This window comes from Mustela putorius, unplaced genomic scaffold (genome assembly GCF_011764305.1).
Source record: "Mustela putorius furo isolate JIRA1106 unplaced genomic scaffold, ASM1176430v1.1 tig00003869_pilon_pilon_pilon, whole genome shotgun sequence".
In the NCBI taxonomy this organism is placed as follows: Eukaryota; Metazoa; Chordata; class Mammalia; order Carnivora; family Mustelidae; genus Mustela; species Mustela putorius.
In genome coordinates this window covers 3,493,847-3,520,674 of record NW_025422021.1, presented here as the reverse complement: position 1 = coordinate 3,520,674, position 26,828 = coordinate 3,493,847, and the positions used below count along the sequence as shown (strand labels likewise).

At 35.4% G+C, this 26,828-nt stretch overlaps 1 protein-coding gene across 6 annotated transcripts in view; it reads right to left on the bottom strand.

Annotated features, from left to right (window-relative positions):
• CCDC141 (coiled-coil domain containing 141) overlaps nucleotides 1-26,828 on the bottom strand; it is a 231,247-nt gene that overhangs the window by 148,139 nt on the left and 56,280 nt on the right. For all 6 annotated transcript variants that reach the window (XM_045066875.1, XM_045066874.1, XM_045066876.1 and 3 more), the window contains 2 exons: nucleotides 7,453-7,644; nucleotides 3,908-4,016 (listed from right to left, as the gene is read on the bottom strand). In XM_045066875.1, the coding sequence (XP_044922810.1) occupies nucleotides 3,908-4,016; nucleotides 7,453-7,644 (301 nt within the window). The remainder of the gene's footprint in view (nucleotides 1-3,907; nucleotides 4,017-7,452; nucleotides 7,645-26,828) is intronic.

Below are 26,828 nucleotides of genomic sequence, written 5' to 3'. Positions count from 1 at the left end.
GTGGTGTGATGCTACTTACAGTGCCTGTACTTCTTGATGTGCTCTACATTCTGAAGTGAATGAAGTAATTCTGAAGTTTAAAGACTAGCACCCAGGAGTCATCCATGACACATTCTTCTCCCTCATTATCAATACCTATCAATTCCACCCTCAATCTCCTGTGTGCGTTTACTGCTCTCCATCCCTGCTACAGAAAACATTATTTCTTGCCTGGCCTTGTGCAGCTACCTCTTAATTTCATCCTTCTCTAATCCATTCATCTATTCTCTATATGTTAACCAGACAGATGTTTTCTAAATATACTATGCCACTCACACACACACGTACACACGCACACACACATGCGCACACGTGCACACAATGGGTTCCAATTGCCTTAGAATTAAGGACAGACCCCTTGACACGATTTTAGGTCTGGCATGGTCTGGTCCCTATCTTCCCTTTCAGATTATCTCAATCTCTCTACTCTTTATCTCTCTCTTTTTAACTACATCACAAACCTGACATTCCCTTCTGCACCAGCACTTTTCACTGTGTCCTCTGCCAGGGACATCATTCTCAACCCCTTCTTTCTCCACCTTTATTCTATTCATACTTTAGGTCTTACTTAACTGCCAATTCTTCAAAAGAAAAACGTGACTGAATCAAATCCTATATAAAATCCTATACCAATACCTATACCTATACCTATACTATTAATTGTTCTCATTAACAGTTCTTACCACAACTATAGTTTTATAGTTTTGTATTGGGTTAGTTGATTAATGTCTCCTGTGCCACCAGGATCCAAGACAATATGAAGATAGTGACCATGATAATATCCTCAGAACTTAGCATAGTGATTGGCATAGGAGATATGTTCAAAAATTCTTGTAGAATACTTGAATGAGATCAAATGTATTAAGAGAGATGTAAGATTTAAGAGAGCTAAAAGTGCTAGAGATCAGGGGTTCTCTAGAGATGTAAAAAGACTGTGAGAAGGCATGAGATTTTTGTGATGGGAAAGTAATGAAAATGGAAGACAAATTATGAGGTTGAGAAGTGGGGACATTGTTATGAAGTGAAGTCAACAAGACAGGGCAATATTTGAGACATTTTCTGTTAGAAGTAAGAAAAAAAGAAGAGAGTATCAGCAGGGTTGAATATACTATTTTTTATTTTTAGGACAGGGAGAACTATGAAGAATACTCAGAGACTAAGTACCTTACCAAGCATCACACAACTAGAACTGGGCTAAGGAGTGCTAAAAGCCACATGTTCTGATTAGAAGCTCAGTGTTCTTTGCAGTCTCCCATGGCACTCCGCATTAGCTTTCTAACATTCAGCAGTTAACTGCACAGCACTAATGAGGCTGTGGTAGTTGGGCCAGTTGTCTCTTTTAACTTGACTTTTTTTTGAGAGGGGGTAGAGCTAGAAGAGAGAATGAGATAAGTGAAGATATTGTGAGAGAAAGAGTTTGACATGAAAAGGAAAGAATTTGAAGTATTTTATGTCACATGACCTAGATCTGTCAAATAAAGGATTAGACGGTCTTACTGCTCAGAGTGAGGAAGGTTGATTATGTGCACTGAGCAATTTGATTAGGAGTTAACAATGCAAAGAAACAAACAATGAAAACAACTTGGACCAAAAAGAGGATGAGATCAATCAAATAGAGTAAGGTAAAGCAGGGAGAATATTAGAACAAATCTCTCCAAGAAATGGAAGTGAACATGAACAAGATGGGAGAGGAAGGGGCAGAAAAAACTTACCCATCTAGAGCAAGTTCTTATGTGGAAGGGAAAGAAAGAACTTGAAAACAAGATGAAGACAGATTATAGAGGGCCTTGTATAGGAAACTGAAAAGTTTTAATTTGTATAGCCTATACAATAATATGACTGATTCTCCATATGTACATATACATAATTCCTCTGCATTGAAGAGTTTGTTATGATACTGTAAAAAGTTACACACACACACACACACACACAGGAAATATGGGCAAGTGGCAGGGTTTCCACATAACATTTTGTTTCTCCCTTTCCACAACTAGGTCTTACACACTAGACTTTTCAGATGAGAGAGGGAAGCATAGCTCTAAATGCTAGGGCATTGCAGACTGACAGTGGAACAGACCAACCTGTTCTTCTTCCTACAGAATACATATAATTAGCCAGAACTTCCATTCTCTGTTTCACATCTGCCAGAATAATGTAATTACTACCATAGTACCTCCAGGAATGGAGTCTCTGGCCAAGGCTGCTTGTAAACTGTACCCAGCCTAAAATCAGTCCGTTACTGCTACTTGAGAGTCATTAAAATGGACACATTTTTCCCTCAGTTTCCCTCAGTCAGTCCTTTGGTTCTTCCTCTTTTGGTTTCTTATATCTTAACTGTTTTATTCTTTATGCTTTCCCAGCATCAGTTTTCCATCAGTTGATCATACAAAATGATACATTTTTTCTCAAGAGTAAACTAAGTAGAATATCATGAACTTCAAGAAATACAAAATTTCTATGGTGTGTTTATTTTAAAGATCATATTTTTGCATACATAAAACCCTACTTTCTGACATAATGCCTTATGATGTGTGGCAAGTAGATTTTAATAAATTTTTATTATTTGTTTTGCTTGTCATTATATATAAAAAAGTTTATATTAAAAAGGATTTTATACTGAATCCTATATAGTTTTCCATACTCAAGTATAAATTACAAATTCAAGATGAATAAATGAGGATGTCCATAACTTGAGTGAAATTATAGCTTGCTAAGCCATCTTTCCGAAAGAATAATTTTTTAAAAATATCAAAGTCATAGTCTTGGCATTGAGATCATGGATGATATTTCTTCCTAAAACATTTTAAAATATTCCAAATGTTCTTCAGTGGGATAGGGTTTCCTAAACTCATTTAATGGGCACTTTAAAACATACACAAAAGTAGAGAAAATAGTATAATGGACTCCAATGAATCTATATCTTAGCCACATTTAAAATATACATTTAAGAACAAGGAAGTAATAATATGATTGTTCCGGAGGGAAAGCTTCTTAGGTATTATGTTCATTTTAAAAAGACATTGGAAAACTGGAGGGTTCAGTTGTGATCCTTCAGAGCTTAGAATCAATTTTTATCTCCTTAATGTCCCTGTAGTGCCTTGTTTATTGCTCCAGTTTATGTCACTGTACTGTGTCTTACGTTGGAATTAAATACAATTAACATTCAATAAATATACTTTAGGTTGGATGCTATTTTACCTCGTGAGATTCAGATATATACTAATCCCTGCCCTCCAGAGTCTCACAATCTGGTGACAGAGACAAATATGGAAATGAAATGTTACTACGTAGTATGCTGGGTGGTGTAACGGAGTCCCACAGGTAACCCGCCAATAAATGTGTACATGCCCCAACCAAACTATAGGCTTCCTGAAGAAAAAGTCCACTAACAAATCCCCCTTTTTTTAAATAGCTCTAATAGTGAAAGAGGATTTTCCTTATCTAGAGCTGTTATTTAAAGCCTGATCTTCACTTCCTGACTCTGAGAAGGAACATTCACTGAATTCAACCATTTATTCAAACAAGAAATATTTCATGAGGATCCACCAAGTGCCAACACTGTGCTAGATGCTGAGGATACAAGGAAGAACAAGGCGGAAACGGCCCCTGACCTCAGGAGCTAAAATCTACCAAACTGAATAACTGAATCTCTGGAGGCTGTTCCATTAACATCCCCTCAGAATCATTTACAACTATGCATTTTTTGAAGCAGATGACCAAAAATAAAGCTTTATTTAAACTTTCTTGGAACAATTTGAGGTATAAACAGATATATTTAAAATGCATTGTTACACATGAGCATTCTCACATGAACATGAAGGTTATAAAACCCCTAAAAGCTTATGGGAGGAATAAACATATTTCTTGCCTTTGGTATGATGTTCGTGAAGCTGAAGAAGTGATTTTAAAGACTCGGCACTCTCAAATTCCTGGGTGTTCTGGAGGAAATCTTCAGCTTGGTCTATTTTAATAGCAAACTACAACACAAATACAAGGGAAAAGACATTTGAAACAATAAAAATCAATGTGCCACTTTGGGTGATTTGTAGATATTTTTCAGTAATTCATGACCTAGCTGACTGTATATGTGTTTGTGTGTTTATATGATGATATGTGTGTTTGTGTGAGTGTGTGGGGGTTGAGGGTGTTTGTATGAGGTTGTGTGTTTACATATGGTCAATTTACAAAGTACCAAAGAAATTTCTTCTCCTTCCTTTGTATTCCTTTCATACATGGATATATGTCAAATATGTTGAAGTAATTTTATTTTTTTACTGATAAGTGTCTATTGAAATTTTCAACTAAAATTACTGTCTATGTAACAAAGCAGCCACTTCCAACATATAAAGCAGTTTGTCAAAGAATACCCAAAATGTTTGCTAAAAACAAACAACAAAAGCCTAAGAAGTAATATCTAATCCCATTTCTTATGCAAAATAAGAGAGTGATCTGAAGAGAAACACACCAAACGATTATCTTTATGAGAAGGAATGAGATTAAGGATGGTGGGTAAACTTTTAACAAATCTATAATTTGTAATTTTGTTTGAATTTTTATCAATGAACTTATGCATTCTTTATATAAAAATGAGATGAGATACAGCAAAAATGAAAAATGGGAGATTTTTCCTCTGTTTCAAAAAAGAGAGAGAAATTTTGCATCCTAAATGGTGAGGAATATGACCCATCTCTCTGTTTCTACTTCAAGGAAATATGAAGGAGAGGTATTTGAAGTGATGGTAAAATTCTCAGGGGAATAATCTTAGAAACAAATTTTAGAAGAGGGAAAAACATGTTTGGTTCTTCGGTTCTTCCAGTACAGTACATCCATGGTAGTACACATAGTCTACATAATCTAGCTAGACAATAACTGTTTTGTTTCAGCACTCAGATTCAAAAGTTTAATCAATAATCTTAATCAATATGTTTACTTTTATATCAGATATTGAATAAACTCATAAAGGTCAAGTATCAGTAAGAAAGACACAAAAGTTTACCACATGCTTATATTTTTTTTCACATTTTCTCCAAACTATCATCTATGAATTCAGTGATTTTTTAATACTCTTATGTAACTATTTGATTAACAATATCTACTATATTTTGATTATTACAATAGTCACATAAAATCTAGTTATAAATGGCATGGAATGATGAGAGAGAGACTAATGAGCATGTCCTCTTTGGAAATATGGAGAAGGCCTCCACAATCATGTTAGAACAATCTGGTGGATACTAATCACCGTCACTTAGGGACAGTGTTCCTAAATTGCTGCATGGTGTCTAATAAGAGAATAATCTGTCTGATGGTTAAGTCTACAGTTCTAAAACAGTCCTGTAGTAATTATCAACCATGCAATAAGAAGTCATTTCATATTTTTATGGAACTGCATGCATCATAGTTCAATAAGGGAACTCTATACACACATCATTTGCAACTCTTATTCATTCCATTTCTGATAGCTTATTTTACGGGTATTCTTCAAAGAGAAGTTTCAAAACAAACAAGCAAACAACAACAACAAAAGCCCAACCCTAGAAGGTGATTTAGCTTTTCTCTGTAGAACATTATAAAAAGTTCTAGAGTCACTGTATAACTTATAACATATTTCAACTGTTATTTGAATTTTAAATAAATAAATAAGCAAGGAATGTGTATACAGAAAAGTTTTCCCTAAAGTTCTGTTAACTTTTACCTTACAGATATTTTCTATCACCCACTTTTCTTTTTGCATCTTGCACTGGACAAAAGTGGCAATGGTTAGACTCAACGTTTTTTAATATTGTTATTAATCAGTGATTAAAATAGTTTGGCAAAACAAGGGGCAGGAAAAGAGTTTGCCTTCAGCTTATTCCTAAGTGACCCACAAAATTGGAAGCAGGAAAATATAAGAAACAGTATCTTTCTACTACAAATCAGAGTGGTGGGCTGAATAATGAGTTGACTTAGTATTTCCTTTTACTTCATGCAATCTCTGGAAATAATTTCTCATCAGAGAGAAAATCAGCTGACATTAATGCTACTACCCCATGAGAAACAAGTATTGGGCCTAATGACTGAAGAAAGATAATTTCTTCTGCTTAAATGAGTTGAATTTCCAGGGAAGTTGACATCTATACCCCATTTACTAAGATGGAATGATTCAAATGTATCTACAATTTGACCCTGTAGGTGAATTTCATCTGGTTCCTTCTCAGGAAAGAAAACTACGTATGAAACTTTTCCCCAAGATGATCTGTAAAATGAATTGTAGTTGGGGTTCTGTATTCAAACTGTGGAAAACAAACATAAGTTACAATAAGGTTTTTGCTCCTTCTTTTTACTTTTAAACGAGTTTATGATTCATGAGATTGTCTACCCCAATTTTTATGTTCTATTACTAATCTTCCTTCCTTCGTTATTTTGAATTTAAGACCTGAATTTTGAGTTTGGAAATGTCATATTTTTCAAAGCTAGTGCTTTATCATAATGAAGCAGTTCTCTCACATCAGAATGAATGTACTGCCACTTGACAGAAAAGTTGAAAGTGAAATTTCCAGTGAATGCCTTACACCAAATACAACAGCTCTTTTGATAATGTTCTTTGGTCTCACATTTTGAAATTGAGAACTATGAAAACATCTCAGAATTCAAGAAAAGTCGCAGGAGGAAATGACCTTCTTAGGTCCAGACTTTTCTTTGCTTAAATTTTTAATGAGTACAAACTATGAATCCAACTGTATGCCTTTGGAAAGTATTCTATAAAATGTTATGCTTACAAGTCAAATATTCTATGGAATATTCTGCAGTTGCCTTTTTCATAAAAAGCATATGTTCTGTCCTCCACTTTTAAATCAACAAGAACACTTTAATCAGAATACTAATAATCATAAAATCAGGGATAATTGTTTGATTTAATAACTGTATTACCATCTCCTAAAGAAAGAAAGAAATCATAGTGACTTATGGATAATAGTTTCTATTTTTACTTAATATTTTATTTAATTTTAATTAGCTGTACTTAGGGTCTTTTAAAAATATTTTATTTATTTATTTAAGATAGAGAAAGCATAAGCAGGGGGAAGAGGCAGAGGGAGAAGCAAGCAGACTCTCCACTGAGCAGGGAGTCCGATGACACTGGATTCTATCCCAGGATCCCAGGATCAGGACCTGAACCTAAGTTAGACACTAAACAGACTGAGCCACACAGGTGCCCACTTAGCGTTTTCTTTGTTTGTTTGTTTTTTGAAAGGCTATATCTAAAACATTAACAATTTAATGCTTTTGCAATCAAAAATTAAATGTATTGTATATAACTTGGTCATTCTACCATTTTAAAAACTGATTGCAATGTCTATTTGTGGAAATTAAACATTTTTGGAAGTGCTATCTATTTGCTCTAGTGTGAAAGTAGTTTTTCTTTTAAACACAAACCTCCAAGGCATTTTCAAAAAATTCTGAAGTCAACCTGAGGAGCTCCCTTCTTCTTTCAAGCATAGAGACAAGGGCTGCCCATGCTTCACCCAAGGTGTTGGCCATGGCATCATACACCTGACTCCGATCCTTGTTCTCTTCAGCTGTCTTGTCTGCCTCCTGCAAGAGTTCCCATACCTGATCTTCCAAAGCCTACATACAGGAAAGGAAAAAGTGTCATTCAATGTAAGAACCTGGAATCATATTTAAAGCATTTGGCTGTTTTAAACTGCATGTGGCTTAAGAAGGTTTAGAAAAAATTTATAAACAAAAACTACAATGCAAGCAGATAGATCAAGTAGACAGATGGGAGGAAAGGAAATTGCAATAAGCTAGAAAGCATGTCTGGGCTAAAGGCACTCACATTTAAATACCATTTAAACACTGTAGAGATTTATCAAAGGAACACATTTATATTCCCAGAGGTCCAGAATATTATGTTGACCTCACATGTCAACAAAATGGAAAATTAATTGGAACACATCCAGAAGAGAGTGATAAAGAAAAAAATAATTATGAGAAATGAAGCTAGTAAAACTCACTTTATTCTAAATAATTATTATTGTTAATATGCTTGTGAAGCTTAATATAAATGCCAAAAATAAAAGAGAATATTCATAATGTAAAAATTTGAGTTTCTAGAACTGGTAATACATATTGAAGAAAACACAGAAGATAAATTTGTTAATATGCTTGTGAAGCTTAATATAAATGCCAAAAATAAAAGAGAATATTCATAATGTAAAAATTTGAGTTTCTAGAACTGGTAATACATATTGAAGAAAACACAAAAGATAAAGGAGACCATGTGTTTATGTAATTGTTTCATTTAGGGATAGGAGGAGGGATAGGAGGAGGATCTCAAAGATTCTGTTTGATTCTTAAAGTTGGCACCAAAATAATGGGAAAAGCTTTAAAAATATCTAATAGATTGGGAGGGGAGTCAAGATGGCGGAGAAGTAGCAGGCTGAGACGACATCAGGTAGCAGAAGATCAGCTAGATAGCTTATCAAACCATTGCAAACACCTACAAATCCAACAGGAGATCGAAGAGAAGAAGAACAGCAATTCTAGAAACAAAAAATCAACCACTTTCTGAAAGGTAGAACCAGCGGAGAAGTAAATCCAAAGCCACGGGAAGACAGACTGTGGGGGGAAGGGGCCGGCTCCCGGCAAGCAACAGAGCAATGGTGAACAAAATCAGAACGTTTAAAAGTCTGCTCCACTGACGGACATCGTTCCAGAGGCTAAACCGGGGTGAAGCCCACGTGGGGTCAGCGTGGCCCCAGGTCCCGCAGGGTCACAGAAGGATCAGGGGTATCTGAGTGTTGTAGAGCCAGGGAAGCTGGCTACAGAGACAGAACCGAGGAGTGAGCTCTCAGCTCGAGGTTACCTTGAACTGGTCACAGGCTCTGGTGAGCTCAGAGCAGGACGGAGGCCAGGGAGACCGGAGTGATTGGGTGCTCTTCTCTGAGGGCGCAATGAGCAGTGGGGTCCCTAGCTCTTGGCTCCTCCAGGCCAGAGATTGGGAGGTTGCCATTTTCATTCCTGACCCCTGAAACTACGGAAAGCATTCAGGGAAAAAAAGCTCCCAAAAGAGAACCCGAGCAGATTACTTACCCAACCCCTGGGGTGCAATTCTGCCTTGGACAAAGACACTTGAGAATCACTACAACAGGCCCCTCCCCCAGAAGATCAACAAGAAATCCAGCCAAGACCAAGTTCACCTATCAAGGAAAGCAGGAGAATTCCAGAGGAGGAGAAAGCAAAGCACGGAACTCATGGCTTTCTCTCCATGATTCTTTAGTCTTGCTGTTAATTTAATTTATTTTTAATTTTATTATTTTTTTCTTCTACTAATTTTTTTAACTTTTGCCCTTTTCTTCTTTAACGTTTTTAACTAGTTTATCTAATACATATATATTTTTTCTTTTATATATTTTTCTTTATTTGTTTTTTTTTTAAATTTTTTTTTTCTCTTCTGAACTTCTTTTTATCCCCTTTCTGCCCCCAAGATTTGGGGTCCCTTCTGATTTGGTTAAAGCGCATTTTCCTGGAGTCTTTCCCACCCTTTTAGTATTTTATTTGCTCCTTCATATACTCTTAACTGGACAAAATGACAAGGCAAAAAACTCACCACAAAAAAAAAAAAAAAAAGAAAAAAAAAGAAAAAAGAAAAAGAACAAGAGGCAGTACCGAAGGCTAGGGACCTAATCAATACAGACATTGGTAATATGTCAGATCTTGAGTTAGGAATGATGATTCTCAAGGCTCTAACCAGACTCGAAAAAGGCATGGAAGATTAGAGAAACCCTCTCTGGAGAGATAAAAGCCCTTTCTGGAGAAATAAAAGAACTAAAATCTAACCAAGTTGAAATAAAAAAAGGTATTAATGAGATTCAGTAAAAAATGGAGGTTCTTACTGCTAGGATAAATGAGGCAGAAGAAAAAATTAGTGATATAGAAGACCAAATGACATAGAATAAAAAAGCTGAGCAAGAGTGACAAACAGCTACTGGACCACGAGGGGAGAATTTGAGAGGTAAGTGACACCATAAGATGAAACAACATTAGAATAATAAGGATTCCACAAGAAGAAGAAAGAGATAGGGGAGCAGAAGGTATATTGGAGAGAATTATGGAGAGAATTTCCCTAATATGGCAAAGGGAACAAGCATCAAAATCCAGGAGGTGCAGAGAACCCCCCTCCAAATCAACAAGAATAGGTCCACACCCCGTCACCTAATAGTAAAATTTACAAGTCTTAACGACAAAGAAAAAATCCTGAAAGCAGCCTGGGACAAGAAGTCTTTAACATACAATGGTAAAAATATTAGATTGGCAGCAGACTTATCCACAGAGACCTGGCAGGTCAGAAAGAACTGGCATGATATATTCAGAGCACTAAACAAGAAAAACATGCAGCCAAGAATACTATATCCAGCTAGGCTATTATTGAAAATAGAAGGAAAGATAAAAAGCTTCCAGGACAAACAAAAATTGAAAGAATTTGCAAACACCAAACCAGCTCTACAGGAAATATTGAAAGGGGTCCTCTAGGCAAAGAGAGAGCCTAAAAGTAGTAGATCAGAAAGGAACAGAGAAAATATACAGTAACAGTCACTTTACAGCCAATACAATGGCACTAAATTCATATCTCTCAATAGTTACCCTGAATGTTAACAGGCTAAATGCCCCAATCAAAAGACACAGGGTATCAGAATAGATAAAAAAACAAAACCCATCAACATGTTGCCTAAAAGAAACTCATTTTAAGCCCAAAGACATCTCCAGATTTAAAGTGAGGGAATGGAAAACAATGTACTATGCTAATGGACATCAGAAGAAAGATGGGGTGGCAATCCTTATATCAAATCAATTAGATTTTAAGCCAAAGACTATAATAAGAGATGAGGAAGGACACTATATCATACTCAAATGGTCTGTCCAACAAGAAGATCTAACAATTTTAAATATATATGCCCCTAAAGTGGGAGCAGCCAACTATATAAACCAATTAATAACAAAATCAAAGAAACACATTGACAATAATACAATAATAGTAGGGGGCTTTAACACTCCCCTCACTGAAATGGACAGATCATTCAAGCAAAAGATCAGCAAGGAAATAAAGGCCTTAAATGACACACTGGACCAGATGGACATCACAGATATATTCAGAACATTTCATCCCAAAGCAACAGAATACACATTCTTCTGTAGTGCACATGGAACATTCTCCAGAATAGATCACCTCCTGGGTTATAAATCAGGTCTCAACCAGTATCAAAAGATTAGGATCATTCCCTGCATATTTTCAGACCACAATGCTCTGAAGCTAAAACTCAATCACAAGAAGAAAGTTGGAAAGAACACAAATACATGGAGACTAAACAGCATCCTTCTAAAGAATGAATGGGTCAACCAGGAAATTAAAGAAGAATTGAAAAAATTCATGGAAACAAATGATAATGAAAACAAAACAGTTCAAAATCTGTGGGACACAACAAAGGCAGTCCTGAGAGGAAAATATATAGCGGTACAAGCATTTCTCAAGAAACAAGAAAGGTCTCAAATACACAACCTAACCCTACATCTAAAGGGGCTGGAGAAAGAACAAGAAAGAAAGCCTAAACTCAGCAGGAGAAGAGAAATTATAAAGAACAGAGCAGAAATCAATGAAATAGACACCAAAAAAACAATAGAACAAATCAACAAAACTAGGAGCTGGTTCTTTGAAAGAATTAATAAGATTGATAAACCCCTGGCCAGACTTATCAAAAAGAAAAGAGAAAGGATCCAAATAAATAAAATCATGAGTGAAAGAGGAGAGATCACAACTAACACCAAAGAAATACAAACAATTATAAGAACATACTATGAGCAACTCTACGCCAACATATCTGACAATCTGGAAGAAATGGATGCATTCCTAGAGACATATAAACTACCACAACTGAACCAGAAAGAAACAGAAAGCCTGAACAGACCCATAACCAGTAAGAAGATTGAAACAGTCATCAAAAATCTCCAAACAAACAAAAGCCTAGGGCCAGACAGCTTCCCAGGGGAATTCTACCAAACATTTAAAGAAGAACTAATTCCTATTCTCCTGAAACTGTTCCAAAAAATAGAAATGGAAGGAAAACTTCCAAACTCATTTTATGAGGCCCGCATCACCTTGATCCCAAAACCAGACAAGGATCCCATCAAAAAAGAGAACTACAGACCAATATCCTTGATGAACACAGATGCAAAAATTCTCACCAAAATACTAGCCAATAGGATTCAACAGTACATTAAAAGTATTATTCACCATGACCAAGTGGAATTTATTCCAGGGCTGCAAGGTTGGTTCAACATCCACAAATCAATCAATGTGATACAACACATTAATAAAAGAAAGAACAAGAACCATATGATACTCTCAATAGATGCTGAAAAAGCATTTGACAAAGTACAGCATCCCTTCCTGATCAAAACTCTTCAAAGTACAGGGATAGAGGGCACATACCTCAATATTATCAAGGCCATCTATGAAAAACGCACTGCAAATATCATTCTGAATAGAGAAATACTGAAACCTTTTCTGCTAATGTCAGGAACATGGCAAGGATGTCCATTATCACCACTGCTATTCAACATAGTACTAGAAGTCCTAGCCTCAGCAATCAGACAACAAAAAGAAATTAAAGGCATCCAAATCTGCAAAGAAGAAGTCAAACTACCACTCTTTGCAGAGGATATTATACTATATTGGAAAACCCAAAAGACTCCACTCCAAAAAGCTAGAACTTGTACAGGAATTCAGTAAAATGACAGGATATAACATCAATGCACAGAAATCAGCTGCATTTCTCTACACCAACAACAAGACAGAAGAGAAATTAAGGAGTCAATCCCATTTACAATTGCACCCAAAACTATAAGATACCTAGGAATAAACCTAACCAAAGAGGCTAAGAATCTATACTCAGAGAACAATAAAGTACTCATGAAAGAAATTGAGGAAGACACAAAGAAATGGAAAAATGTTCCATGCTCCTGGATTGGAAGAACAAACATTGTGAAAATGTCCATGCTACCCAAAGCAATCTACACATTTAATGCAACCCCTATCAAAATACCATCAATTTTTTCAAAGAAATGGAACAAATAGTCCTAAAATTTATATGGAACCAGAAAAAAACCTCAAATAGCCAAAGAAATATTGAAAAAGAAAGCCAAAGTTGGTGGCATCACAATTCCAGACTTCAAGCTCTATTACAAAGCTGTCATCATGAAGACAGCATGGAATTGGCACAATAACAGACACATAGATAAATGGAACAGAATAGAGAGCCCAGAAATAGACCCTCAACTCTATGGTCAACTAATCTTCAACAAAGCAGGAAAGAATGTCCAATGGAAAAAAGACAGTCTCTTCAACAAATGGTGTTGGGAAAATTGGACAGCCACACACAAAAAAATGAAATTTGACCATTTCCTTACACCAGACACGAAAATAGACTCAAAATGGATGAAGGACATCAATGTGAGAAAGGAATCCATCAAAATCCTTGAGGAGAACACAGGCAGCAACCTCTTTGACCTCAGCCACATCAACATCTTCCTAGGAACATCACCAAAGGCAAGGGAAGCAAGGGTAAAAACGAACTATTGGGATTTCATCAAGATCAAAAGCTTTTGCACAGCAAAGGGAACAGTTACCAAAACCAAAAGACAACTGACAGAATGGGAGAAGATATTTGCAAATGACATATCAGATAAAAGGCTAGTGTCCAAAATCTATAAAGAGCTTAGCAAACTGAACACCCAAAGAACAAATAATCCAATCAAGAAATGGGCAGAAGAGGGGCACCTGGTTGGCTCAGTGGGTTAAGCCGCTGCCTTCAGCTCAGGTCATGATCTCAGGGTCCTGGGATCGAGTCCCGCATCGGGCTCTCTGCTCAGTGGGGAGCCTGCTTCCTCCTCTCTCTCTCTGCCTGCCTCTCTGTCTACTTGTAATCTCTCTCTGTCAAATAGATAAATAAAATCTTAAAAAAAAAAAAAAAGAAATGGGCAGAAGACATGAACAAACATTTCTGCAAAGAAGATATCCAGATGGCCAACAGACACATGAAAAAGTGCTCCTCATCCCTCGGCATCAGGGAAATCCATATCAAAACCACAATGAGATATCACCTCACACCAGTCAGAATGGCTAAAATTCACAAGTCAGGAAAAGACAGATGTTGGCGTCGATGCAGAGAAAGGGGAACCCTCCTATGCTGTTTGTGGGAATGCATGCTGGTGCAACCACTCTGGAAAACAGCATGGAATTTCCTCAAAAAGATGAAAATAGAACTACCCTATGACCCAGCAATTGCACTATTGGGTATCTACCCTAAAGATACAAATGTAGTGATCTGAAGGGGCACCTGCACCCAAATGTTTATAGCAGCAATGTCCACAATAGCCAAACTATGGAAAGAACCTCGATGTCCATCAACAGATGAATGGAAAACAAAGATGTGGTATATATATACAATGGAATACTATGCAGCCATCAAAAGAAATGAAATCTTGCCATTTGCGACGACGTGGATGGAACTAGAAGGTATCATGCTTAGCGAAATAAGCCAATGGGAAAAAGATAACTATCATATGATCTCCCTGATATGAGGAAGTGGAGCTGCAACATGGGGGGTTAGGCGGGTAGGAGAAGAATAAATGAAACAAGATGGGATCGGGAGGGAGACAAAACATAAGTGACTCTTAATCTCACAAAACAAAATGAGGGTTACTAGGGGAGGGAGGTTGGAAGAGGGGGGTGGGGTTATGGACATGGTATGTGATATGGTGAGTGCTGTGAAGTGTGTAAACCTGGCGATTCACAGACCTGTACCCCTGGGGATAAAAATACATGATATGTTTATAAAAATAATTTAAAAATAAATTTAAAAAATAAAATAAATAAAAACAATAAATGTAATAGATTAAAAATAATATGAATACATTCTAAAATATCAGCAGAAAAGAGGACTAAAATGTGATAATGCAAAATAAAACAAAGAAAATAAAAGACATAAAAAGCATATTTACTGGTATAAAAACAAAAAAATACATAATGATAGGAATGTGACTAAATACCAGTTAGCACCAAAAAAGTGGATGGATTAGCTTTCTCAATTAAAATACAAATATTTTTTAAATTAAAAAATTAAAAATTAAATAAATAAATATGGGGGCGCCTAGGTGGCTCAGTGGGTTAAGCCTCTGCCTTCAGCTTGGGTCATGATCTCAGGGTTCTGGGATCGAGCCCCACATTGGGCTCTCTGCTCAGTGGGGAGCCTGCTTCCCCTTCTCTCTGCCTGCCTCTCTGCCGACTTGTGATGTCTCTCTGTCACATAAAACAAAACAAAACAAAAAAATATATATATATATATATAATCAGGTTCAGCTTTAAAAAAATTAATTTATGTGTTTGCTAAAGACATAACTTTTGAAAATAAAAAGATGTGATGTATCAGGCAAAGACAAACAAAATTTAAAAAGTACTAACAACATTAATGGCAGATTAAATAGAACTGTAAACAAAAAAATTGGTATTTAAAATGGCATTTTATTTTGATAAATGGTACAATCTACAGTAGATATAAGGTACTTATGAGTTTTTATACTTATGACATCAAAATATTTAAAATAGATATATCTAGTCACAACGTAATAGGTAGAAATAATAAGAAGTCCAGGTAATAAAACAAATCTCTTAGAAATCTTAAGATAATACTTTAAGAATAATTCTTAGATCAAATGGAGAATAAAAACTACTATGGCAGGCTGTTTCGAGAAAATAATGAGGCTACTATGCTTAATAACCTAAGATAACTAGCTAACTTTGGGTTCATATAAAATTCACAGCATTAAACAACTTTGTTTTTAAAGAAAAAAATAAACATTAAAGTCTAACTTGTAGAAAAAGAATAAAAACATAAGCAAAAATTATGCATTAATAAATCAGAAAAATATAAAAACTAATTAAAAAGAAGTTGGTTCATTGGAAAGCCAAATGAAATATAAAAATATCTAACAGATGTACATAAAAATAGCAGAATGGATGGCCCCAATGTTTTATCCCTCTACAAAAACATTGAAAAGGCAAGCAAAAACTGTCTTAATCAACATTATTGGAACTCTGGAAAGCAGTCAAAGGTTTATAGCAGCTTGGTGGCACAGTTAGTTAAGCATCCAAGGCTTGGCTTCAGCTCAGGTCTGATTTTAGGATTGTGAGATTCAGCCCCTCATTGGGATCTGTGCTCAGTATGGAGTCTGCTGGGGGTTTCTCTCTCCCTCACCCCCTCCCCATCTGTCTCTAAGATAAATTAATAAAAGTTTAAAAAGAAAATGGTTTACAGCAACCAAATGAACACTGACACCAAAAAGGCAACTTAAATATGGTAAGAAAATTTTGAGACCTTTTTTGCTTGCTCTTACCTACCTGCTGAGTTCAGCAGAAAGTATCAGAGTGGAACCAAAAACAAGACTATATGTCATCTACAAGAATCCCACTTACAATATACAGTGTAGAGAGATTAAAAGCAAATTGATGGAGAAAATATACCATGAGGGTATTAATCTAAAGAAAACTAAAGTAGCTATATTAATTTCAGAAAAGCAGATTTCAGAGCAAGAAATATTATGAGAGATTAAGATGGGCATTCCATAATGATAAAGGTATCAGTCTCCTAGAAGATATTCTAGTGTCAAATGTATATGTGCCTAAAAATAAAGAATCAAAATATGTCAGGCAAAAACTGGTAGAACTATAAGGACAAATAGACAATTCTACCATTATTGTTGGAGACTTCAATACCTCTATCACTAATTGACATACCTAGCAGATAAAAAATTATTAAGGATACAGTTTAATTGAATAACACTATCAATCAACCAGATATAATTAAAATGTACAGACTACTATACCCAACAACAGCTGAATACACAATCTTCTCAAGCTAACATAGAGCATTCATCAAGTTGATGTATGAAAAAAATTAAATTAAAAAAAAGAATGAAGAAAAAAGAGAGAGATGCTTATTTATAAAGATAGACCATATCCTGGGACATCAAACATATCTGAAAAAGTTTAAAAGAATAGAAGTCAAAGTATGCTTTCACACCTAATAGAATTGAGGTAGAAATCAATAACAGAAAGAAAGTTGGAAAATTCCAAAACACTAGTAGTTTAAACAACACACTTTGAAATAACACCTAGGCCAAATAAAAACTCTCGAAAAAATATGTAAAAATATTTCTAAGTATATAAAAATAAAATACAACCTCTCAAAATTTGTGGGATGCAGCAAAAGCAGTGCTGAGAAGAAAATTTATAACACTGAATACATATATATGAAAAGAAGAAAGATCTAAAATCAATACTCTGAGCTTCTATCCTAGAAAACTTGAGAAAAAAAAGAGTAAATTAAATATAAGATAAGCTGGATAAAAAAGTAATAAAAATTAGAATAAAATTAATGAAATCAATAAAGAAAATCAATGAAATCAAAATCTAGTTCTAAAATCAATAAAATTGTTAAACTTCTAGCCATAATAAACAAGAAAAAAAAGAGATAAAACAAATTACTAACAGCAGAAATGAAAGAGGGGTCATAACTATAATACTATAAACATTAGAAAGATAACAAAGGAATATTAAAACTTCTATAACTTAGATCAAGTAGACAAATCTCTTGAAAGACATAATCTACCAAAACTTACACAAGAAGAAATAGATAAGCAAACTGAATCAATAATTTGTAACCTTTTTTAAAAATTATTTATTCACTTGAGAGAGAAACAGAGAGAGGACAGCAGGGGGTAAGTCAGAGAGAGAAGACAACTCTCTGCTGAGGTAAGAGCCCAATGCAGGGATTGAGGCAGGGCTCTATCCCAGGACCTGAAGATCATGACCTGAGCTGAAGGCAGATACTTAACCATCTGAGCCACCCAGCTGCCCCAATAATTTATAACCTTTTAAACAAGAAGGCATTAGTCTCAATGGTTCCACTGGTGAATTCTACTAAAATTTAAAGAAGAAGTTATACTAGAGCTAATAAATTCAGCAAGGCTGCAGTACACAAAATTAATACACAAAATAAATTTTGTTTATTTTATACACCAGAAATAAATAATCTAAATAGGAAATTAAGAAAACAATTCCATTATAATATCAACCAAAAGAATAAAATATCTAGGAATAAGTTTAACCAAGGAGGTAAAAGACTTCTATACAGAGAACAAAAACAGAATCATCACTAAAAAAAATTAAAGGCCTAGGTGCACCTGGGTGGCTCAGTGAGTTAAAAGTCTCTGCCTTCAGCTCCTGGGATCAAGCCCCGCATTGAGCTCTCTGCTCAGCAGGGAGCCTGCTTCCTCCTCTCTCTCTGCCTGCCTCTCTGCCTACTTGTGATCTTTGTCTGTCAAAAAATAAATAAATAAAATATTTTTTAAAAAATTAAAGGCCTAAATAAATGAAAAGACATCCCATGTTCATTGATTAGAAGACTTAATGTTATTAAAATTACAATACCACTCAAAGCTAACTAGAGATTCAACAGATTCAATGTAATCATTATAAAAAATCCAATAGCCCTATTTTTGCAGAAATCAAAAAGCTAATCCTTAAATTCATATTTAATTGTAAGATCCCTATAGCCAAAACAATCTTGAGAAAGGAGAACAAAGCTGAAGGATTTCAAAACTTAATACAAAGTGACAGTAATCAAAACAGAGCTATACTGTCACAAAGATGTACATAAAGATAGATCAATGGACTAGAATTGAGAATTCAGAAATATACCCATACATCTATGGACAACTGATTTTCAACAATGGATCCATGACCATTCGATGAGGTAAAAACAGTTCCTTTAATAAATAGTACTGAAAGCACTGGATACCCACAATTTTAAGAATGAAATTGGACCCTTAACTTACACTACATAAAAAATTAAAATGGACCAATGATTTAAAGGTAAGAGCTAAAACTATAAAATTCTGAGAAGAAAACAGGGGTAAACCTTCCTCATTTTGTTAACAATGTTTTCTTAGATATGACCCTGGAAGCATAAGCAACAACAACAACAACAAAAAGAGAAATTGGACTGCTTCAAAATTAAAAACTTTTATGTATCAAGGACATTATCAAAGAAGTGAAAAGAAAACTTATAGAATGGAAGAAAATATATGATAATCATTTCTCTAAAAGGATCAAGTATACAGAATAAAGAATTCTTCCAACTTAACAATTAATGAAAAATACCTCAACATCATTAATCATTATGAAAATGTAAACCAAAACCACAATGAGATGACACTTCACGCCCACTAGAATGACCACAAATGTTTTTCACAAACAGAAAATGGTAAGTGTCAGCAAATGTGTGGAGAAATTGGAATCCTCATACATTCCTGGTGGGAATGTAAAATAGTGCAGTTAGAAAACATGTAGACAGATAAATAGTAGAGAGGCTTGGGAGGTAAGAATGAGAAGTCACTGCTTAATGGGCATGGGGTTTCATTTTAGAATGATGGAAATATTTCAGAATTAGATAGAGGTGGTGGTTGCACAGAATTATGAATGTAGTAAATGGTACTAAATTTTACACTTTAAAACAATTTTATATTCTATGAATTTCACCTCAATAAGAAAAAATTATAAAACTAACAGATTTAAAAGGGAACAAAATGACATAAAATTATATAATATTAAGATTAAGGGATATAGCTGCATATAGTAAGTTTTGGATTTGTTTTTAAGTGTAAAAGGAATATTTTTGTTAATAAATGTCAAACTGGAATAAAATGGGAAGTTTCCTTAAAAAATGTTAAAGAAAACTGTCCTAAGAAAATCTTATCACTAATGCCCACATCTTCACTATCATTACTACCATCACCAAGGAATATATTGAATAATTTCTCAAGAAAGTATTCCCCAACAGGTACCAGTCCCAGAGAGTTCAGGAGTGGGAGTGTTTTGTTTTGTTTTTGTTTTTGTTTGGTCTTGTTTTATTTTAAGGCAAGGTCCCAGCTACCTTCAAGAAACATAGACATATTCTATGCTGTTTAATCTTCTTTAGACATAAGAAGCATTCTCATTCATTTTAAAATGTTAGCATGATTCAAATATCAAAACTTAACAAGATAGTACCAAAATTATAGGTCAAGCTTACTTGTGATATTTTTGTAAATGCAATATAAGTAGGTTAAATCCCACAGTATATTAAAGTATAATAAACACACAATTATATGCATTTTTTAAAACTCAACAAGGCTTGCACTTTAAAAAGTGAATTTTACTTTATATAAGTAATACCTCAATAAAATGGGCTTAAGAAAAAAAAAAAGAATACACCATGACCAAGTAGGGTTTAGTCCAAAATAGCAAGGATAGTTTAATATTTGTAAATTAAATTAGTAATATAATACTTTAGTAAAAATAAGAGGAGGAGGAGCAAGATGGCAGAGGAGGAGACCTAAATATGATCAGGTCCCAGGAATTCAGGTAGATAGTTATCAAACTATTCTGAACAGCTACAAACTCAAAAGGAGATAGAAGAGGAGAAGAGTAGCAACTCTAGGAACAGAAAACTGACCATTCTGTAGAAGGTAGGACATGCAGAGAAGTGAATCCAAGGCAACATTTGGGAAGATAGACCGTGGTGGGAAGGGCTGGCTCCCAGCAAGTGATAGAGTAGCACAGCACAAAAATAGAACTTTTAGAAGTCTGCTTCACTGAGAGACCTTACTCCAGAGGCTAAGCAAGGGTGTAGTCCATATGGGGATACTGTGGTCATAGGACCCACAAGGTCACAAAAAGACCAGGGGTGTGTGAATGTGGCAGAGCTCCCAGGTGTTGGAGCAGGAAAGCTGGCTACAGAGATGAAGCCAAGGAGAGGGCTCTCAGCTTGGGATTACCTTAAACTGTGATCCAAGGCATAGTTGGATGTGCCTGCCCTTAAAGCAGGGACTCCACAAGTGGCAGATCCAGAGAGACCCTATCCTTCCTCCTCTGTGAAGAGCATCATGGGAGCTCATGTCAGGATTCTGCTGCATTTGGAGGGCCATGGCAAGAGATAGAAATGCTCAGTTACAGGCTGGGTGACTTGGGATAGTGGCCAGAGACTAGGGAGATGGGAGAGACTGACTGCTTTTCTCTGAGGGTGCATTGAGGACTGGGGCCCTGAGCTTTCAGCACCTCTAGGCTGGAGAGTGGGAGGCGCCATCTTCATTCTACTCCTAAAAACTATATGGAAAGCGTTCAGGGAACAAAACCTCCTGAGACCAAAACCACGTAGATTACTTAGCCTGGCCCCTGGCAAGGGTGGTGCAATTCCAACTCAGGCAAAGACATTTGAGAATCACTGCAACAGGCCCCTCCCCAAAAGATTAAGAGGAACAGCCAGCCAAGACAAAACATACCAATCAATGAGAACTGTGGAACTCCAGAGCTAGGGGAAGGCAACCCATAGAATTCATAGCTTTTTTCCCCATGATCCTTCAGTCTTTCAAATTAAATTGTTTTAATTTTATTTTTTTCTTATTCTATTTAAAAAAAATTTTCCTCTTTCCTATTTTAACTTTTTTTGAACTATTCTATCTTATCAATATCTTTTCTTAAATCTTTTCAAATTTTCATTGATATAGTCATATTTTATCCCTTCATTGCATTTAACATTATTTCTTGTATACATATAGGTTGTTTTTTCTTTAAACTTTTGGGATACAACTTCTTCTAATAGATCAAAATACACCCTCATTCTAGTGTCTGGCTTTGTTCTAGTCTCCAGCCTGTCACATTCTTTCCTCTTTTTTTTTTCTTTTTTTAAACCAAATTCTTATCTTATCAATTCCTTTCTTAGAATCTTTTTAAATTTTCATTTTTACAGTTATAGTCCATCCCTTCATCGTGTTTCCCCTTATTTCTGTGTATATGTATGTGTATATGTATATATATATACTTATTTCTCTTTCTTTAAAATTTTGGGAGGCAGTTTATTCTAACAGACCAAAATACACCCAAAATCAAGTGTGTGACTCTGTTCTATTCAGCAGTGTGTATATATATATATTTTTTTCTTTTCTTTTTTCTCCCTTTCTTCTCCCTTCTGATTTGGTTTGTGTATATTTTTCTGGGGTCATTGATACCTTTTAGTATTTTATTCTCTCATTCATCTATTGTTACCTGGAAAAAATGACAAGGTGGAAAAACTCAGCACAAAAAAAAAAAAATGAACAAGAGGCAGTGCCAATGGCTAGGGACCTACTCAATATGGACATTAGTAATATGTCAGAACTATAGTTCAGGATGATGATTATCAAGGTGCTAGCTGGGCTCGAAGAAACCATGAAAGATATTACAAAATCTCATTCTGGAGAAATTAAACCCTTTCTGGAGAAACAAAAAAACTAAAATCTAACCAAGGTGAAATTTTTTTTAAAAAAGGTATTAATGAGGTGCAATAAAAAATGGCAGCTCTTACTGCCAGGATAAATGAGGCAGAAGAGAGAATTAGTGATATGAAAGATCAAATGATGGAGAATAGAGAAGTTAAGCAAATGAGAGACAAACAACTACTGGACCATGAGGGGAGGATTTGAGAGACAAGTAATACTGTAAGATGAAACAATATTAGAAAAATTGGGATCCCAGAAGAAGAAAGAGAGAGGGGGAAGAAGGTAAACTGAAACAAATTATAGCAGAGAATTTCCCTAATTTGGTGAAGGGAATAAGCATCAAAATCCAGGAGGCACAGAGAACCCTCCTCAAAATCAATAAATATAGGTTCACACCCTGTCATCTAATAATAAAACTTACAAGTCTCAGTGACAAAGAGAAAATCCTGAAAGCAGCCCAGGACAAGAAGTCTGTAACATACAAGGGTAACAGTATTAGATTGGCAGAAGACTTATCCACAGAGACCTGGCAGGCCAGAAAGGACTGGCATGATATATTCAGAGCACTAAATGAGAAAAACATGCAGCCAAGAATACTCTATCCAGCTAGGCTATCAGTGAAAATAGGAGGAGAGATAAAAAGCTTCCAGGACAAAGAGAAATCAAATGAATTTGTAAACACCATATCAACCCTAAAGGAAATATTGAAAGGGGTCCTCTAAGCAGAGAGAGCCTTAAAGTAATAGACCAGAAAGGAACAGAGTCAACATACAGTAACAGTAACCTTACAGCCAATACAATGGCACTAAATTCATATCTTTCAATAGTTACCCTGAATGTAAATGGGCTAAATGCCCCAATCAAAACACACAGGGTATCAGAACGGATAAAAAAACAAAACCCATCAACATGTTGTCTACAAGAAACTCACTTTAAACCCAAAGACACCTCCAGATTTAAAGTGAGGAAATGGAAAACAATTTACCATGCTAATGGACACCAAAAGAAAGCTGGGGTGGCAATCCTTTTATCAGATAAATTTGATTTTAAGCCAAAGACTATAATAAGAGATGAGGAAGGACACTATTTCATACTCAAAGGGTCTGTCCAACAAGAAGATCTAATAATTTTAAAAATCTAGGCCCCTAACATGGGAGCAACCAACTATATAAACCAATTAATAGCAAAATCAAAGAAAGGCATCAACAATAATACAATAATAGTAGGGGATTTAACATCCCCTCTCACTAAAATGGACACATCATCTAAGCAAAAAATCAACAAGGAAATAAAGGCCTTAAATGACACATTGGACCAGATAGACGTCACAGATATATTCAGAACATTCCATCCCAAACCAAAAGAATACAAATTCTTCTCTAGTGTACATGGAACATTCTCCAGTATAAATCACATCCTGGGTCACAAATCAGGTCTCAACTAGTATAAAAAGATTGGGATTATTCCCTATATATTTTCAGACCACAAGCTCTGAAGATAGAACTCAATCACAAGAAGAAAGTTGGAAAGAACCCAAATATGTGGAGGCTAAAGAGAATCCTACTAAAGAATGAATGGGTCAACCAGGAAATTAAAAAAGAATTTTAAAATTTTATGGAAACAAATGATAATGAAAATACAACTGTTCAAAATCTGTGGGACACAGCAAAGGCAGTCCTGAGAGGAAAATATATAGCAATACAAGCCTTTCTTTTTTTTTTTAATTTAAATTATATTTATTTTTTTATAAACATATATTTTTATCCCAGGGGTACAGTTCTGTGAATCGCCAGATTTACACACTTCACAGCACTCATCATAGCACATACCCTCCCCAATGTCCATAACTCCACCCTCTTCTCCTGATACCCCTCCCCCAGCAACCCTCAGTTTTTTGTGTGAGATTAAGAGTCATTTATGGTTTGATCTTGTTTCATTTATTCTTTTCCTACCCCCCACGCCCCTGACGTTGCATCTTTACTTCCTCATATCAGGGAGATCATATGATAGTTGTCTATACAAGCCTTTTTTTATAAAACAAGAAAGGTTCTCAAATACACAACCTAACCCTACACCTAATGGAGCTGAAGAAAAAGTAAAGAAAGCCTAAACCGAGCAGGAGAAGAGAAATAATAAAGATCAGAGCAGAAATCAAAGAAATGGACACCAAAAAAACAGTAGAACAAACCAACAAAACTAGGAGCTGCTTCTTTGAAAGAATTATTACTAATTCTTTTTGTATTACTAATTTGTATTAGTAATTACTAATTACTATTTACTAAAAATTACTAATTTGTATTACTAATTACTAATTGATAAGCCCCTGGCCAGACTTTTCAAAAAGAAAAGAGAAAGGATAGAAATAAATAAAATCATGAATGAAAGAGGAGAGATCAAAACCAACACCAAAGAAATACAAACAATTATAAGAACATATTATGAAAAACTACACACCAGCAAATTTGACAATCTGGAAGAAATGGATGCATTCCTAGAGACATATAAACTACCAACACTGAACCAGGAAGAAACAGAAAACCTGAAGAGACCCACAACCAATAAGGAGATTGAAGCAGTCATCAAAAGTCTCCTAACATAAAAGATCCCAGGGCCAGAAGTCTTCCCAGGGGAATTCTACCAAACACTTAAAGAACTAATTCCTATTCTCCTGAAACTGTTCCAAAAAATAGAAATGGAAGGAATACTTCCAAACTCTTTTTATGAAGCCAGAATTACCTTGATCCCAAAACCAGACAAAGACCCCATTAAAAAAGAGAATCATAGACCAATATCCTTGATGAACACACATGCAAAAATTCTCACCAAAATACTAGCCAATAGGATTATTCATCGTGACTCAGTGGGATTTATTCCAGGGCCGCAAGGTTGGTTCAACATCCACCAATCAATCAATGTGATACAATACTTTAATAAAAGAAAGAACAAGAATCATATGATACTCTCAATAGATGCTGAAAAATCATTTGACAAAGTACAGCATCCTTTCTTGATCAAAACTCTTCAAAGTGTAGGGACAGAGGGTAAATACCTCAATATCATCAAAGACATCTATGAAAAACCCACAATGAATATCATGCTCAATGAGGAAAAACTGAGAGCTTTTCCACTAAGGCCAGGAACACGGTAGGGATGTCCACTATGGCCACTGCTATTTAATGTCATCCTAGAAGTCCTAGCAATTGGACAACAAAAAGAAATTAAAGGCATCCAAATTGGCAAAGAAGTCAAACTCTCACTCTTTGCAGATGATATGATACTATATTGGAAAACCCAAAAGACTCCACTCCAAACCTTCTAGAACTCATACAGGAATTTAGTCCAGTGCCAGGATATAAAATCAATGCCCAGAAATCAGTTGCGTTTCCATACACCAACAGCAAGACAGAAGAAAGAGATATTATGGAGTCCATCCCACTTACAATTGCACCCAAAACTATAAGATACCTAGGAATAAACCTAACCAAAGAGTAAGAATCTATACTCAGAAAACTATAAAGTACTCATGAAAGATACTGAGGAAGACACAAAGAAATGGAAAAATGTTCCATGCTCATGGATTGGAAGAACAAATATTGTGAAAATGTCCATGCTACCTAAAGCAATCTATACATTTAATGCAATCCCTATCAAAATACCATCATTTTTTTCAAAGAAATGGAATAAATAATCCTAAAATTTGTATGGAATCAGAAAAGACCTCAAATGGCCAGAGGAATGTTGTAAAAGAAAGTCAAAGTTGGTGGCATCACAATTCCAGACTTCAAGCTCTATTACAAAGCTGTCATCATCAAGACAGTATGGCACCGGCATGAGAACAAACACATAGATCAATGGAACAGAACAGAGAGCCCAGAAATAGACCCTCAACTCTATGGTCAACTAATTTTCAACAAAGCAGGAAAGAATGTCCAATGGAAAAAAGACAGTCTCTTCAACAAATATTGTTGGGAAAAGTGGACAACCACAAGCAGAAGAATGAAAATGGACCATTTCCTTACACCACACACAAAAATACTCAAAATGGATGAAAGCCCTCAACGTAAGATAGGAATCCATCAAAATGCTTAAGGAGAACACAGGCAGCAACCTCTTTGACCTCAGCCACAGCAACTTCTTCCTAGGAACATTGACAAAGGCAAGGGAAACAAGGGCAAAAATGAACTATTTGGACTTCATCAAGATCAAAAGCTTTTGCACAGCAAAGGAAACAGCAACAAAACCAAAAGACAATTGACAGAATGGGAGAAGATATTTGCACATGACATATCAGATAAAGGGCTAGGATCCAAAATCTATAAAGAACTTATCAAACTCAACACCCAAAGAAAAAATAATCCAATCGAGAAATGGGCAGAAGACACGGACAGACATGTTGGCAA